Source organism: Alternaria ventricosa (assembly GCF_023758065.1).
Source record: "Alternaria ventricosa strain BMP 2768 chromosome Unknown scaffold_26, whole genome shotgun sequence".
Classification (NCBI taxonomy): Eukaryota; Fungi; Ascomycota; class Dothideomycetes; order Pleosporales; family Pleosporaceae; genus Alternaria; species Alternaria ventricosa.
In genome coordinates this window covers 198,527-213,312 of record NW_026055706.1, presented here as the reverse complement: position 1 = coordinate 213,312, position 14,786 = coordinate 198,527, and the positions used below count along the sequence as shown (strand labels likewise).

The window sequence follows — 14,786 nt, the reverse complement described above, 5'->3', positions numbered from 1 at the left end:
AGGCGTTCGATACCCACTTCATCTGACATCGCTGGTCACCGCATCACGTATGGCTAGGACCAGTTACATTGTCAGGTAAGATACATGCACTTTTACCTTCTCCTTTCGTGCGTGCGTACATGAGCCACTACTCTTGTGCGTACCATCATCTGCGGCCAGGTCTTTTACGTAGTCGGTCGGACAAATAGCGTTTGGGGATTGTTCATAGGAATCAAATATTCAAGTTCAAGATCACTTGCCACCGTGCCATGGCCATGTATAAGAGTGTAGAGTCGCATCCTACTCGGAAGTCGTGGTGCCGCCGAGTGCCTTCCAAGGCGGTGGTCGCGGCTTTGTTCCCGGATGCCCCGCGGTCCCACCAGAACACATCCTCGCGTCTTCTAGCTCCGGCCTCACCCCACGCCTCGATGCTCCAACTACCGCGACGCGTCCGTCAACCACGTAGCGCAAGGCATGTCGGGGCTGCTCCCTAGAGCTACTGGATTGCAACACGCGACTTCAGTATGGAGGCGGACTGGGACGAGGTAGGTAGTCGACGGCATGCCAATCACGCCTACCGTACTGACCACTGCGCAGCTAGCCATCGCTCAATTGCCGTCCCCAGGACCACACCTACCCGCTGTACCCATATCGACATTCGCTTTCGACACAACACAAGAACTGCTATGGACAGGAAACAACCATGTGAGTACGTTCAAACGCGGCCCGTGCCAGGTGCCGTGCGACTGACATCTTCGCAGGGGCGCGTCACGTCCTTCTACGGCCCTCACCTCGAACGCTACACCTCGTACCGCGGACATGCGCCTCCCGATGGCCCCGTCCAGCAATTCCTCTTCACCGAGAAGGGGATTCTCTCCATCTCTAAACAAAGCGTTCACTATTCCCACCGCCGCGGACTCACACAATGGCACCTGACGTATGTTGGCTGCGGAAGGGGAAAGAGCGCACAAAGGCAGCAGCTGACCATCAGCGTATAGGAGCGCCGAGTTCAAGGAGATGACGTGCATGAACTTCACGTCCAAAGGCACGCGCGAGATCCTTGTCGCAGGATGCCAGGCGCAAATGTTCAAAGTAGACGTGGAAAAGGGCATCATCACACATACGGTATATCGCATGCCTTCATCAAATACCCTGAACTAACCAATGGAAGCTCCCTGCCGAAGCTCAATACAAGATCATGAAGCGTGCTGGACAGTACCTTTGCGCCGCCACGAAGACCGGTAGCATCCATATCTTGGACTCAAATTCGCTTGCCGTCATCAAGGTGTTCGAAGGTCATACGGGTAGCATCAACGACATGGACGCAAAGGGCGATTTCCTCGCAACATGCGGATGGTCTCCGCGACAACAATATGCATATATGCTGGATCCATTCACCAATGTCTTCTCTTTGAAGACGCTCAAGCAGCTACCGCCCATCCCATTCCACACAGGTGCAGCCTATGTGCGCATGCATCCCCGCATGTCTACTACAGCTTTCATCGCCTCTCAGAACGGCCAGATGCAGGTCATCGATCTCATGAACCCCGACTCGGCCAACCTCCGGCAGCTGAACTTTTATGATTCATTTCTCACTGGCTTTGAAATGGCACCTTCTGGTGAGGCTATTGCACTAGCAGATTCCAATTCGCACATACACCTATGGGGTTCTCCGACCAAGGTCCACTTCCCAGAATACAGCAACCCAACAGAGACTGCAGATCATAATGTCCCACCGCCGCCACAGATGGACTGGAGCCCTGACACGTAAGTCCGACCAATTGCCAATTTCTACGTTTTACTCACCTTTTCTAGGCCCCTGAGTACTGTTGGTATGCCATATTACAAGGAACAGCTGCTTTCGAGTTGGCCTAGTCATCTAGTTTTCGAAGTCGGTGCCCCTCCGCCTAAGATTGATAGCACGATACTCAGCAACATGACGCGCGCCGAGATTGGATTCTACGCTAAGAACCCTAAGAACCCCAACACGAAGCGCAGAAACCAAGCTGAAGCAACACGGCAGGTGGATAGAGTGAGCGAATCGCTGTCCGCCCCCAAGTTTTTAAGTGAGAAAGCTCGGGCATCGCAGTCTTTCACCGAGCCGGATGCCCGGATATCAGAGACTATGGAGACTTTGACCGACCTGCATCTCGACGATGTTACACGCAAAGACGTTCCAGCCATGTATGGAAACGTGGAGATCAAGTACAGCAAGTTCGGTGTTGATGACTTCGACTTTGCGTAGGTCTTCCCAACAATATCATTCGCGTACGCACTGACACGGCACCAGCTACTATAACCAGACACCCTACTCTGGTCTAGAGACTCACATTACTAACTCTTACGCCAATTCCCTTCTGCAACTCTTCCGCTTTACGCCGCTGCTACGAAATCTTGCCCTGCAACACACTGCTTCGCCATGCCTTTTTGAGTCTTGCCTTCTTTGCGAACTGGGGTTTCTCATCGATATGCTCGAAAAGGCGGCTGGGCTCAACTGCCAGGCATCTAACTTCTTGAAGACCTTCAGTGGCCTTTCGAATGCAGTCTCACTGAATCTGCTTGAAGAATTTGCTCCCAACGTTGCACTTACCACAATGATCCAGAACCTCAACCGCTTTCTGTTGGACAAGGTTTCCGAAGAATTCCGACAAATGCTTCCAGGGCACACTGGACCTTCGGCCATGGATCAAGTACTGGAAACCCAAGCAAAAGCGACCATGAGATGTGCACAGTGCAACAACGAAACCATCCGTGGAGGCAAGAACTTCGTCAATGAGCTCGTATATCCTGCGAAGCAGGTGATGAGGAACACGAGAATAGCACGTCCGACCTTCTCACAGATCTTGAAAGCCAGCGTCGAGCGGCAAGATCAAACTCGGGGTTGGTGTACAAAGTGCAACCGTTATCAGCAGATGGTACAGCGGAAGACGATACAGTCAGTACCGGGAGTGCTGATGCTCAACGCTGCCATACAAAGTCATGAAGCCAAGTTGTTGTGGTCGACACCCAATTGGCTTCCGCAAGAGATCGGGATCATAGTAGATCAAGGTCAATTCTACTGTTTCGAAGGCCAAGACCTGAAGCTACACCTGCAACGCGGAGTACATCAGATCATGGTTTATGAACTTGTTGGAGTTGTCGCGGATATCAACAGCGGCGAACGTCAGAAGCCTCACCTGGTAGCGACCATCAACACCGCACCTTCGTCACGAGAAGAGGATTTAGAGGACAGATGGCATCTCTTTAACGACTTCCTAGTGAGACCAATTCCCAAAGAGGAGGCTCTGCGCTTCGATACAAGTTGGAAGCTTCCGTCTGTCCTGACCTTCCAGCTGAAGTCTGCCCGTAACAAGATCGACGACTCGTGGAAGCAAAACCTTGACACTTCCATTCTGTACAGGTGGTGGTCGTCTAACCCAACGCCTCCCGAGGAGAAGTTTAAGCTACTTCAACACCCATCAGAAGAGCCACGCCCTGGTTACCCAGTCGCTATCGATGCCGAGTTCATTCGCCTCCAAGCCGAAGAGATTGAAATGAAGGCTGATGGCACCCGCCAGACCATTCGTCCTGATCGCAAGGGCCTAGCTCGTGTCTCAGTCTGTCGCGGCGAAGGAGAACAGGCAGGCCTTCCTTTTATTGATGACTACATCGCTGTAACCGAACAAGTTGTCGACTACCTCACCGAATGGTCTGGTATATCTCCGGGCGACCTCAGCCGCGAAACCTCTCCACACGCGCCAGTATCCCTGAAACACGCCTACAAGAAGTTATGGCTGCTACTCAATCTAGGATGTGTCTTCGTCGGCCACTCACTTGCAAACGACTTCCGTACCATCAACATCCACGTCCCCAAGAACCAAGTTGTCGACACAAGCAACCTATGGTTCAAGCCAGACTTCAAGCGAAAGCTAAACTTGAAGTTCCTGGCTTGGTGTGTACTCAAAGAGAGCATCCAAGAGGACACGCACGACTCGATCGAGGACGCGACAACCGCCCTGAAGCTGTGGAGAAAGTGGCAGGAGTTTGATGATGCGGGCGTGCTGGAACAGATGTTGAATGACGTCTATGCTAAGGGCAGCTTGGTGGGTTTCAAGGCGCCGGGCAGTGGAGGAAGGGCTGTTGGGAATGGTGGGCAGGGACATAGGGCTGTGAGTGGTAGCTATGGTGGGGATGTACCGGATCCATTGACGACACCGAAGAAGGGAGGTAGCCAGTTTGGTAGCATGGGTTTCCGCAGTCCGCTCAGGCGCTGATATATGGCTTTGTGTGTGGGTAGAAACGAAATGACACTATCGGAAAATTGAATATCAATCCACCGAAGTTTCCACACGCTCTGTCTCGTGACTGGTAGAACTCCATTATAGGACTATTGATCGTGCCCATAGATACTATACATCGCTATGCCTCACACCATCATACCCTTGGGTTTCCCCATGTCTACCATGCCCTCCATGTATAGAATCTCCCAAGTAGTCTTCCTCAATCCTTGTTTCCACAGTCTTTGTAATGCCTTCGGGGCCGAGTATGGACTCTTCACTTGTATTCCGGGTGTCCCCTACCGGAGCTTTGCTAACCCTTTTTGTTCCATTGAATGAGTAGAGCTCCATCTGTCCCCTTGAACGCGTGCGAGCCGTACGGCTGAACATCTTAGAGTTCGGTCCACCGACCCCGTAGGACACTGGATATTGGCCGGATGAGTTGTGAGATGAGGATGCGAATGCCTTGGTAAGAAGAGGTCGGAGCGCTGGGGCGGAAGCAGATATGATGGCTGCGTTCACTTCGATTTGCGAGAGCAAGAGGATCTGTTACAGCGTTAGTATCATTATGGGTCATCAGGGTCTCGAATGGGTTGGTACTTACGAACACATCATCATATGGTGGATCATCCGTTACAGCGTACACATAGAGAGCGTACAGTCGAACGATAGAGGCAATCACCGCTACGCCGCCGACCATGAACACACCGAGGAGCGCAAATCGCTTGGTTCGTTGGAGCTTCAGCTGTCCAAAAGCGCGCATCGGCATAACCAAGATGAAGATATCGGTGAGGATGTTGACCGAAGCCATCGAGAAATATGTCTTGGCTAGATCGTTACATCCCTTCGGAAAGGTGGGGGACCAGGCCCTCCATGGCTCTTTTCCGCACTCGAAGGCCTGGGGAAGTCAGTGGTGGGCTCAGGGAGGTATGTGGCAGCTCAGCGTATGACTTACGTTGACGAATGTGACAACGATTGTCTGGACAGCAACAAAGGCGGCTACACCGTACACGGTATAGCGAAACTTGGTTTGGGTGAAGATTCGATGGTAGAGGGCCAGGATGCTAGCTTTGACGAAGAATAGTGCCCATGGGTACACGAGCTGATACGCGTACCTGAATCAAAGTCAGTCGTAGATTTCTGTTTTGCTAACATATATCTTACCAATGTTTGAAGGTGGGGATCAAAATGATTGAAGCATCGAGGTCGTCATTGTGTCGACTTTGTCTACTGTCAGTTGCCATCCATTCTTCAGACATGGACCTACGTACCCAGTTCCCCAGCTAACAAGAAAACCATTCTGAATACCGAGAGAAACAGAGACTAGCCATGCGGCTACCATGAATTTATCATCGAGTCCTATGTGCCGTGTGAAAGTGAAGCGACAGTAAAGCCTTGCGACAGATGAGCCAATGTTCAATGGGCGTATGTGTCAAAAATCTAGAGATCTCACCTGAGAGCTACCGCTATTGTTGCAAACAAAAGTAGAACGCCAGTCGTAATGACAAACATAGGCTGTCGCGAGCCATTGTCCCAAGTGATACCATAGCCACCGTCTGCCATGTTTTTGGTATGCACTCACATCAAGATGATTTGGCATGATGGGCACGAACCATGACTATGAATGATGCCAACTTCTCCTTGAACATGCCCAGCCGTGTCGCGAAACGACATCACCCAACAGCTTCATCTTGCAAATCCTTTCGTTATTACATGCCGCATTTCCAAGAGGACTGAATGAACTCGGTCCCCAGCGGCTAATGTCTCCGAGCCACCATTGGATACACGAAGCGGCTGGAGGGCGACAGAGTGCGAAGGATTTGCGAGTTCGGTGCGACTGTCCTCGTTCGGTCATGGTGGATGTTGGTGATGCGGCTCTTCGCTCCAAACAGTCTAGCTCCCCTCGGCTATCTGCGAGGCGGAACTGGACTCACCCGCGCGCTCTCCCCGTTCCCCAGCCGAGAGCCGGTACCCAGGAGGGCAGCGCGAATGAAGACGAAGGGTCCTGGGACGAAGGAACGCTCCGTTGTCACATAGACCAGGGCTTTTCAGCAGCTCCGTGCCGTGCCTTCTCTTCCCAGCATCTAATCCCGTTCGCCACCATTGACCCTAGTTTTTCCCGTCAATCGCCAACAAGAACACCTGGGCATGTTGGAGTCCTTCCAATCAATGCAATCGTTAAACACACGACTCAGACGTTGATTGCGCCGCAGCGCGGAGGCGGGCCAAACCGATCCGAGGGTTCTCCCGTCCCTAGCCCACATACCTCGTCGCAGCGACTTTGCTGCTTGAGCAAAGACACGCGCTGGGCAGCAAAACACCGAAAGAAACAATACGCCTCATATCAGCTGCTTTGTTCCGAACTCAAGAAATCCCATGTTGCCGCCAACACGACAAAATCGAAAGGATGAGGGGAGAAAACACGCATCCATCTTAGCTATCTCGGCAACGACCTCTTGGCTATGCAAGGTAAATCCTACAGGAATCTCCAAACCGGCCCACCGGCCACAATCATCCGGAATTGTTGTATTCTTCAATGCTTAGGCAAACACAGAACGTGCGTTTCCGCTCCAAACTGGTCTGGCCAGGCCACCACGTCTAGGTACCTAGGTAGTATACCATGGGCGCGCATGGTTGAACTCAAAGGAGAAACGTCAATAATGGTTTCCCGCGTAGAGAGCCTCCGAACCAATCGCCTGCGCTTACGCGCCACATGGGAGGAATACGAGCCGTCCAAGCCCTCGGTAGCTTACATTTGACGGGACATGCACTAGCCACGCTACGTCTTCCGCTCGGGACATTTCCCTTAGGCCCAACGGACGCTGAAAAGCCATGGGGTTGTACAATAAGAGCATCCCATGAGAAGAAGAGCTTGAACAGTCATAGCCTGCGATAGCATATGTACAGCAAGGTATCTGAGTAACTTGATGACTACGCAGATCTCAACGCCGCACACTAATGCATGTAACATTTGATTAGCAGGTACACATTCGACTTTTCCTTGCATGCGGCGCGGCTGCATGTCTCCTGAATCGCCATGCATACAGGAATTTTCCAGGCCCCGGACATCGCTCCAAATCCCACAGCGTAGGGTCCAACGTTCCGTTTCTATTCCCAATGCTCACGTCCGTTCGCCACTCACTGCCCTTTGCTCTAATTTTGATAGCGTTCATGTCGTTCGATGGGTCTTGCACGGGTAAAGTGCGTCTGATAAGGCCTACAACGAGCCGCACATAAAGCTTGACGCCCACCATCTTTACAAGTCTCCAGGGACCTCAAGACTCCGCCTTCGAACAATCTGAAACACATAGCTGCGCATTTCAACTTCAACCGCAATTATGGTCAAGATCAACGTCCTCATCTCTTCGCTCTGTCTCGCTTCGTCGGCAGTAGCAGCGGCTCTTCCTGCACCTGCGGCCAAGACTTGCAAGAACCCCATCAAGCGCTACGAATGGTAAGTCTAACACATCAGAAACTCTTCTGAAACTATGCTGACCACCTGCCTATTAGGAAGCAGCTGTCAATCCCACAGAAGAAGGCATACATCGACGCGGTACTGTGCTTAGCGTCGAAGCCAGCCATCTCTGGAATCGAGGGCGCTATCAACCGTTTCGACGACTTCCAAGCCGTCCACAGCAGCCAGACACCCGACATCCACTGGGTCGGTCACTTCACACTTTGGCACCGCTACTTCGTCGCGACCTACGAGAAGGCTCTGCGTGAAGAATGCGGCTACACCGGCGGCCAACCCTACTGGAACTGGTCTGCAGATGCGGAGCCTCAAAACCCCACATCGACACGCATCTTCGACTCTGAAATCTGGCAGCCAGATACCGGCTTCGGCGGTAACGGCGTCAAGGTCGACCCCACACCCGAGACGAACCCCTTTGGTGTTGAAGGTGGAACAGGTGGTGGATGTGTCACCAACGGACCTTTCACACCCGACAAGTTCATGGTCAACTTCCCAGAGCCTCACTGCCTGAAGCGCGACTTCGTCCCTACCCTCATCAACGTCTGGGCCGACCAGAAGCTCGTCGATAAGGTCATGGCTTCGAAGGACTACACCGGCTTCGCCCGTGCGGTCGAGGGCGAGGCTACCTTTTCTGTCCCCAACATCCACGGCAGTGGCCACTTCGGCGTTGGCGGTGCATTGGGCCAGGCTGGTGATGCGAACAACAGCCCCGGTGAACCATTGTTCTACCTCCACCACGGCAACATCGACCACATCTTCTCGATGTGGCAGCAGAAGGACTTGAAGAACCGCCTTCACCAGGTTGGTGGCCCGATCATTCCTTTCGACTACAGTGGCAAGAACGTTACTCTGGACTTTGAGGTTGGTCTGGGCAAGTTGGCGCCGACGGTCAAGTTGAGGGATCTTTTGGATACTCAGGGTAAACTCCTTTGCTACACATACTAGAAGTAGTAGTTAATTAGGCACTTCATGTGTATACTTAATAAATAATCTATCACTCAATCAACGATTTCGTGTCTTAGGATTGTCTAGGAAAAGTACCAACAAACATGAACACTACCAGCAGCGCTGCTTACACAAGTACGAATTCATCTGCACTCGCCTCATCCCAGTTTACTTCCTCGCCGCGCATAGCGCCTTCAAAGTAGCACTGGCCCATCAAGCGATAATAACCGTTAGTAAGACGACGGAGCACAAGGGGCACTTTCGAACCGTGGACGATGCATATCAAGTCGCCCTCGCAGACCGAACGATGTGCAAGCCCAAGTCTCCAATCGCGCATTACGACTACCTGTCGGCCCCAAGCTACGCGAGCATGATCGCGAAGTCTGGTCGCTCGTTTGCCTAGATCATCAGCGTTCTTGGAACGACCCATTGTGACCACATCGCGCTCCTTTGGAGCGTTTTCAGTCGCCAACTACGTTGAAACTAGCTCGTCTATATCAGAAGCTGGTAGGCCTTCGCTGCAGTGCTCTCTTAGCTTCTGATTTAGTGTGAAAGAACCGTCGGCTAGAATAACTTTCAGCAAACGCTCCATTGACGGGGCAGTCGTCTCTTGTCGCCACATCTGTCTCAACAGATAGTGCAGATGTGGCAAATTGAGGTAAGAGCAAATGTCCCATCCATGACGGTTCGCGAGCGGCTCAGCAAGGCCTTTCGTAAACGCAAGCGTGTGCGCCACCTCACCGACAATCTTCCCTGTAACCACCAAATGCGACACGTCAAGGTCCTCCACCGCCTTGACCTCATGCCGTCTCCCAGCAGAAGCATCAAAGTAAATCCAACTCCTCGGGAAAACCAACGGTTCCGCTTCAGCCGTCCTCGACCAATCTGGCACCCAAGACGCCAGAACTGGCCACCGACTCGCTTCTTCGTCTTTCCGGTGCAGCAGTCCAAATAGGTTCAAACTGGCTGTAGCTTCGATGATGGATTTGGTGGCTACGCAAGGTACTACGTCCCATTCCATGCCGTAGTCCGGCAGAATCTTAACCCGCCGATCTCGCTGCAATCCTAGGAAAGCGAAGATAATATCATGTCGACTGGACGTTCTCGATCTCGGCGCGAAGACGGAAAGTGAGTGGTAGAAACACGTCGACTCGTTGGGGCTAGGACCCCGCTGATACCGCGCCTGCATCCGCAATCGCATAATCTCGTTCAGCACCAAATACCCCGGTAGCTGGCGTAAGTTGACATAGTCCCTCCGTGTGAGATACCGTTCCGCACTACGAAAGTGGACTACAACGGCCCATAAATCTTCTATGGAGAACGTGAATGCGCCGAGGAAGCAGGAAGCGAGGGTGGGTAAGACTGCTTCTTGGATTACCCAAGCTCGGGTAAACCATGGTAGGGCTAGGAGGTTTCGAACAAAGGACTGAGGGCCGGGTTGTGATAGATGGAATGCTGATGAGGGTGTATGTTTGGTTTTTTGTTGGATCTCTGGAGGGGGGTGGGGGCTTAGGTAGTAGGACATGTATTCGGAACAAGGTGTCTCTTGCCCGAGCCAGATTAGTACGCGTTGGCATTTGCTGTATATCTCTCCCATGAGAGATACTTGCTGGTTGCGGTCGGGGATGCTTGTTTGGTCGACACATAACTATGAATGTCACGATAGAGTTAGTAAGACACTTCTGTCTGTTTCGTAGAACATTGCCGTACCTGATCAACCCATATGTAGCCTGTTTGACAATGAGGACGAATTCGCGTAAGTGTAGTGCGCAATGTTGGCGTGATGAGGACCGACTTCCCCGAGCCCAAGTCGAAGACAAAGGATTTATCTTGCTCGCCCCATACATAGGAGATCGTTTCGTATGGAGGCGGCGCATCCAGTGATACTTCCACGAGGATGAGAAGTTCCTCACATTGAGAAGTCTCTGGTAGCTTGAGAAGCCTGATGTGACGTCCCGCGAGAGCTTTGTATTCGTGGTATGCCATCTCTGGATACTGGTGATGTGTTTTCGTGGATTATGCGTTTGAACCAGACCAGGCCCTCACCTGAATTACGTAGGCTGGCTGCTGATGGCTGTTACAGCTCAATCATGGCTTGATCAACATGCAACTTTGAAAAGACCAAGGTCTGATTCGTCAATGACGTTATAGCGGTGTTGGTGTACGCAGCTAAGGTTGAGGCCTATGTCGATGTGCTTCAGTACTGCAGCGATGCTCATTGACACTTGAAACCTGTAGGTTCGAGGTGAGATTGTGCCAAAGATGGTGTTTCCATTGGAGCTAAGCTCCGCGAGTTGATGCGTAGGTTTGCTGTCCGCTGCTCTGGTGGGAAAAACCTGGAGCGGGCCGCTAGTGCGATTCTGCTGTGCGTGATTGGTGAGAACTGCGATGAAAGGGTGCGATTAGCTCCGACTATTTGACCATCTTCTGTGCTGGTGAGCAAATTCATCTTCAGATGAGCTGCTGTAGCTATCTCTACCACAGGGCTGCATCAAGTAATGGCAAGCACGTTTCATCACAAAAGAGCAAAAGCGGATATCACGATTCCCATTTACAACTTCGTCTCCGTCCCCCTCAACGCCTCTATATCGACGACTTCCTTGACCGCCTCAGTGGTGAGGACATACGGACTCTCATCGTCCACACAAACACTATCTTCAATCCTCATGCCGATGCCCCGCGCCCATTTGGGCCACCGCTCTTCATTGGGGACGTAGATACCGGGCTCAACGGTAACACACATGCCCTTTTCAAACTTCCTACTTCGGCTCAGACCAGGGGAGTCGTGCACATCGAGACCAACGTAGTGGCCCACGTGATGTGGGAAAAGCGTCTGGATAGCATCGGCATCCATGTCGAAACCTAGATCCTTTAGACCGGCGGCTAGGGAATTGGAAGCCGTGTGGTGTAGTTTATCGAGGGTGAAGTTTGAATCTGTGCGGCAGAGCGAGATGCAGGATCTTTGGACCGCAAGTAGGAGGGTGTAGAGATCGCGTTGGGCGGGGCTGAATTTGCCGGATACAGGCCAGGTGCGTGTAATATCCGTGACGTAGCCGCCGTACTGGGCGCCCGCGTCCACCAAGACGAGTTCTTTGGGGTTGAGCAGCATATCGTTGGAGACGTAGTGGATGGTGTTTGCGTTGATGCCACCGGCTACAACGGGGACGTATGCCGGGCCATCGCAGTTGTCTTGCTTGAACCAGTAGTCGAGGAAAGAGTCGAGGTCCTTTTCCGTAGTAAAGGATTGCCGCATTGCGTCTGTGATGGCGCGGCCCGAGTGCTGGCCTGCGCGGCGCATGTTTGCGATTTCGGCTTCGGATTTGATGAGGCGGAGTTCGTTGACGAGTGGACGGAGGGGTCGTACGCTTGCGGGTGCGTCGCGGAAGACATTGAAGATACCGCCTGTGCGTGAGGGCTCTGCGCCGGCGAGGTACCGTGAGAGCAGGTTTTTCGATACGCGGGATTGGGGGAGGTCGGTGTATATGGCTTGCGCGCGCTTGACTATGTCGGGGAGTAGACGAGGTAGATCGTCGACACTGCCGCTCACGTCGGCGTTGAAGACGTCTTCCGCGGCCTCGACGCCTGATCGTGGGCCCTCCCAGGCTTCCACCTTGGGGTCCTTGGGCCGGACGTATAGGTGGAATGTGTGTTCTCCATCCTCGTGTTTCTCTATTATGGCCACGGCATCCTGCTCTCTGAAACCCGTCAGGTACAGGAAGTCTGGGTCCTGGTGGAACTTGTAGAAGACGGCGCCAGACGCATATTTCAGGTCGTTTGCGGCGAGGATAGCGGTCGAGTTTGGGGGCAGTTCTTTGGCGAGGGCGGCGCGGCGTTGGTGGTACTCGAGTGCCGTGATACCGGGGGTGACTACAATGCCTGTTAGTAGAGGGTAAGACGATGCTCGGGCGGTCATCACCTTCCCCAGCCTTGAGTAGGTGTGGATGCGTCTCATGGAGTGGTTGGCCAAATCGGAGTTCAGCGGCGGGCACAGCAGCGGCCGCATACGCCCTCGTGCCGCCGACTCTGGGCTGCACCCGCCCGACGCGTCTCGCAGCATCGCACCGGTATGGCACGCGTGCAGCCGGTCGCAGCCATCTTGTCGCAAAAGTCATGGTCGTTGGCGGAGGTTGGCTCGGGCGAATCAAGCTTCGGCGGAAGAGGCATCGGTTTCCCGGCCTGGTGGGCGCTAGGCCGCTGGTGGGGGAGCCTGACGTACCTTGCAGGTGCCACTACCGCCGCAGCTTTCCCCTCCCCGCAAACACCTCCAGGCCCCCGTTTCTGCCTGTCGGACAGACAACGCACACATGACACGCCCGGCCTCTTATCTTCCTCCTCTTCGCACGCCCAGTCTGCGAAGAAGACCACCACCGCCGTGACGCTGCCCAACATCATCCGCAGAATGGCCTCGTCGGCCGCCCAACCCAGCGTCGTTCCGCCCAAGGACCTCGAGAGCTTCCAGCAACACCTGAGCAAGTCGACGCGTATTCTGGCACTACTTGGCGCGGGACTGTCCGCTTCTTCTGGACTGCCCACTTTTCGAGGTGCGGGAGGCATGTGGAGGACGCATGACGCGACCTCACTAGCAACTCCCCAGGCCTTTGAGCGCGATCCAGGACTCGTGTGGCAATTCTACAGCTACCGACGACACATGGCGCTCAAAGCCAAGCCCAACCCTGCTCACTACGCACTTGCCGAACTGGCGAGGAAGAAGGAGCAATTCATCACGCTGAGCCAGAACGTTGATGGTGAGTCTCCGACCCAATTCTCCGACCCAAACCCTAGCAGTCGCATAGCTAACACTCCCACCCAGGCCTATCACCCCGCGCTCAACACCCCGCCGAACAACTCAAACTCCTGCACGGCTCTCTCTTCGACCTTAAGTGCTCAGACTTCTTCTGCAACTACTCGGAGCGGAACAACTACACCGATCCCATCGTACCTGCTCTCGCCATCCCGACCGACGAATCCGACCCAACCACAAACGCTGCACTTGCCGCACGCGAACTAGACATCTCAGACATCAACGTCGAGATCCCAGAACTCGACTACAAGCACCTCCCCCATTGCCCCGAATGCAAGAACGGCCTGCTACGTCCGGGGGTAGTCTGGTTTGGCGAAATACTACCAAAGAAGGTTATGGAGGATGTTGACGCATTTATCGAGGACGAAGAGGATATCGATCTCATCATGGTCATTGGGACGAGTGCGAAGGTATATCCTGCCGCCGGGTATGTGGATCTTGCGCGCAGCAAGGGAGCGAGGGTTGCCATTATCAACATGGACGCCAATGATGTCCCTGCGGGAGGGCTATATGATGGAGACTGGTTCTTTCAAGGCGATGCGGCGCAGATTGTGCCCGAGTTGCTGAAGAGCGTCATTGGAGAGATTGATACTGAGAAGATGGGGGATGCTGCGGGAGGAGCTGGCTTGAGACCTGCCAGACTTTCTTGAGGTTCTGTGCTGGATTTGCCCGGTTGGATCTCAGCAAGACTGGAGTAATGCAATAAGTCTAGACTATAGCGGTTTACCTAGACAGTCTCCCTTTCGTGCATCCCTGCAGCATGAAACAACCGTCACGTGGACACTGTCAGTATGCCTTCATGTGAAAAATCGCCGCTGTTGCATCAAACGAGATGCATTGGTCATGAACCAATACTGCTTTTTATTACTATCCTGCTATTACTGTTCCGTGAACGATGTACTATGTACTAGTGTAGTTCACCTCTTCCTAATCCCGCCAACGCGTCGATGCGATGCGGGCCGATAATATGACACGCACAAGCGAATGCTGATGCTATGATACAGCATCTTTCCTCCATCTTACAGCGCTGTTCGAGTTGGTATTTGGGTATAACACGCGTAAGTCATGTTGCGGTAGCGACGAGTGTTGGGCGTTATCTGGCAGAGACATACAACATGGCTGCTTTGTCCGTATCCAGTTGTCCCGTTCATAGCCGGTCGTGTTCCAGAATGCGAACTTGTCCTGTTTCCAACTTTTGGCCCCGATTATGACGAGGTGGGGTTCCTTTTAAGAATACGTTGTGCCAAAGTGGCCGCTAGCGTCGAATTGGACACCGATGCCGCAAGGGTGAGAGGTAGTCTCCCGGGTCCATCGCCAATCGCATCATTTTGTG

At 53.2% G+C, this 14,786-nt stretch overlaps 5 protein-coding genes across 5 annotated transcripts; 3 read left to right on the top strand and 2 right to left on the bottom strand.

Annotated features, from left to right (window-relative positions):
* Positions 1-503: 503 nt before the first annotated feature.
* On the top strand, positions 504-4,232 carry PAN2 (poly(A)-specific ribonuclease; the record flags this gene model as incomplete). The annotated part of the gene is made up of 7 exons (XM_049347947.1): positions 504-524; positions 577-684; positions 741-916; positions 978-1,104; positions 1,151-1,746; positions 1,795-2,220; positions 2,270-4,232. 7 exons carry the CDS (start codon positions 504-506, stop codon positions 4,230-4,232), a joined length of 3,417 nt encoding a protein of 1,138 aa, XP_049194924.1.
* A 152-nt stretch (positions 4,233-4,384) lies between these two features.
* J4E93_010060 (uncharacterized protein) lies at positions 4,385-5,534 on the bottom strand (the record flags this gene model as incomplete). Its single annotated transcript, XM_049347946.1, has 6 exons — positions 4,385-4,457; positions 4,657-4,781; positions 4,840-5,133; positions 5,191-5,350; positions 5,400-5,456; positions 5,503-5,534. 6 exons carry the CDS (start codon positions 5,532-5,534, stop codon positions 4,385-4,387), a joined length of 741 nt encoding a protein of 246 aa, XP_049194923.1.
* Positions 5,535-7,573: 2,039 nt separating this feature from the next.
* Positions 7,574-8,652, top strand: J4E93_010059 (uncharacterized protein; the record flags this gene model as incomplete). Its single annotated transcript, XM_049347945.1, has 2 exons — positions 7,574-7,689; positions 7,746-8,652. The coding sequence occupies 2 exons, from the start codon at positions 7,574-7,576 to the stop codon at positions 8,650-8,652; spliced, it is 1,023 nt and encodes a 340-aa protein (XP_049194922.1).
* Positions 8,653-11,203: 2,551 nt separating this feature from the next.
* J4E93_010058 (uncharacterized protein) lies at positions 11,204-12,764 on the bottom strand (the record flags this gene model as incomplete). Its single annotated transcript, XM_049347944.1, has 2 exons — positions 11,204-12,519; positions 12,569-12,764. 2 exons carry the CDS (start codon positions 12,762-12,764, stop codon positions 11,204-11,206), a joined length of 1,512 nt encoding a protein of 503 aa, XP_049194921.1.
* A 287-nt stretch (positions 12,765-13,051) lies between these two features.
* On the top strand, positions 13,052-14,103 carry J4E93_010057 (uncharacterized protein; the record flags this gene model as incomplete). Its single annotated transcript, XM_049347943.1, has 2 exons — positions 13,052-13,397; positions 13,463-14,103. The coding sequence occupies 2 exons, from the start codon at positions 13,052-13,054 to the stop codon at positions 14,101-14,103; spliced, it is 987 nt and encodes a 328-aa protein (XP_049194920.1).
* Positions 14,104-14,786: the final 683 nt, after the last annotated feature.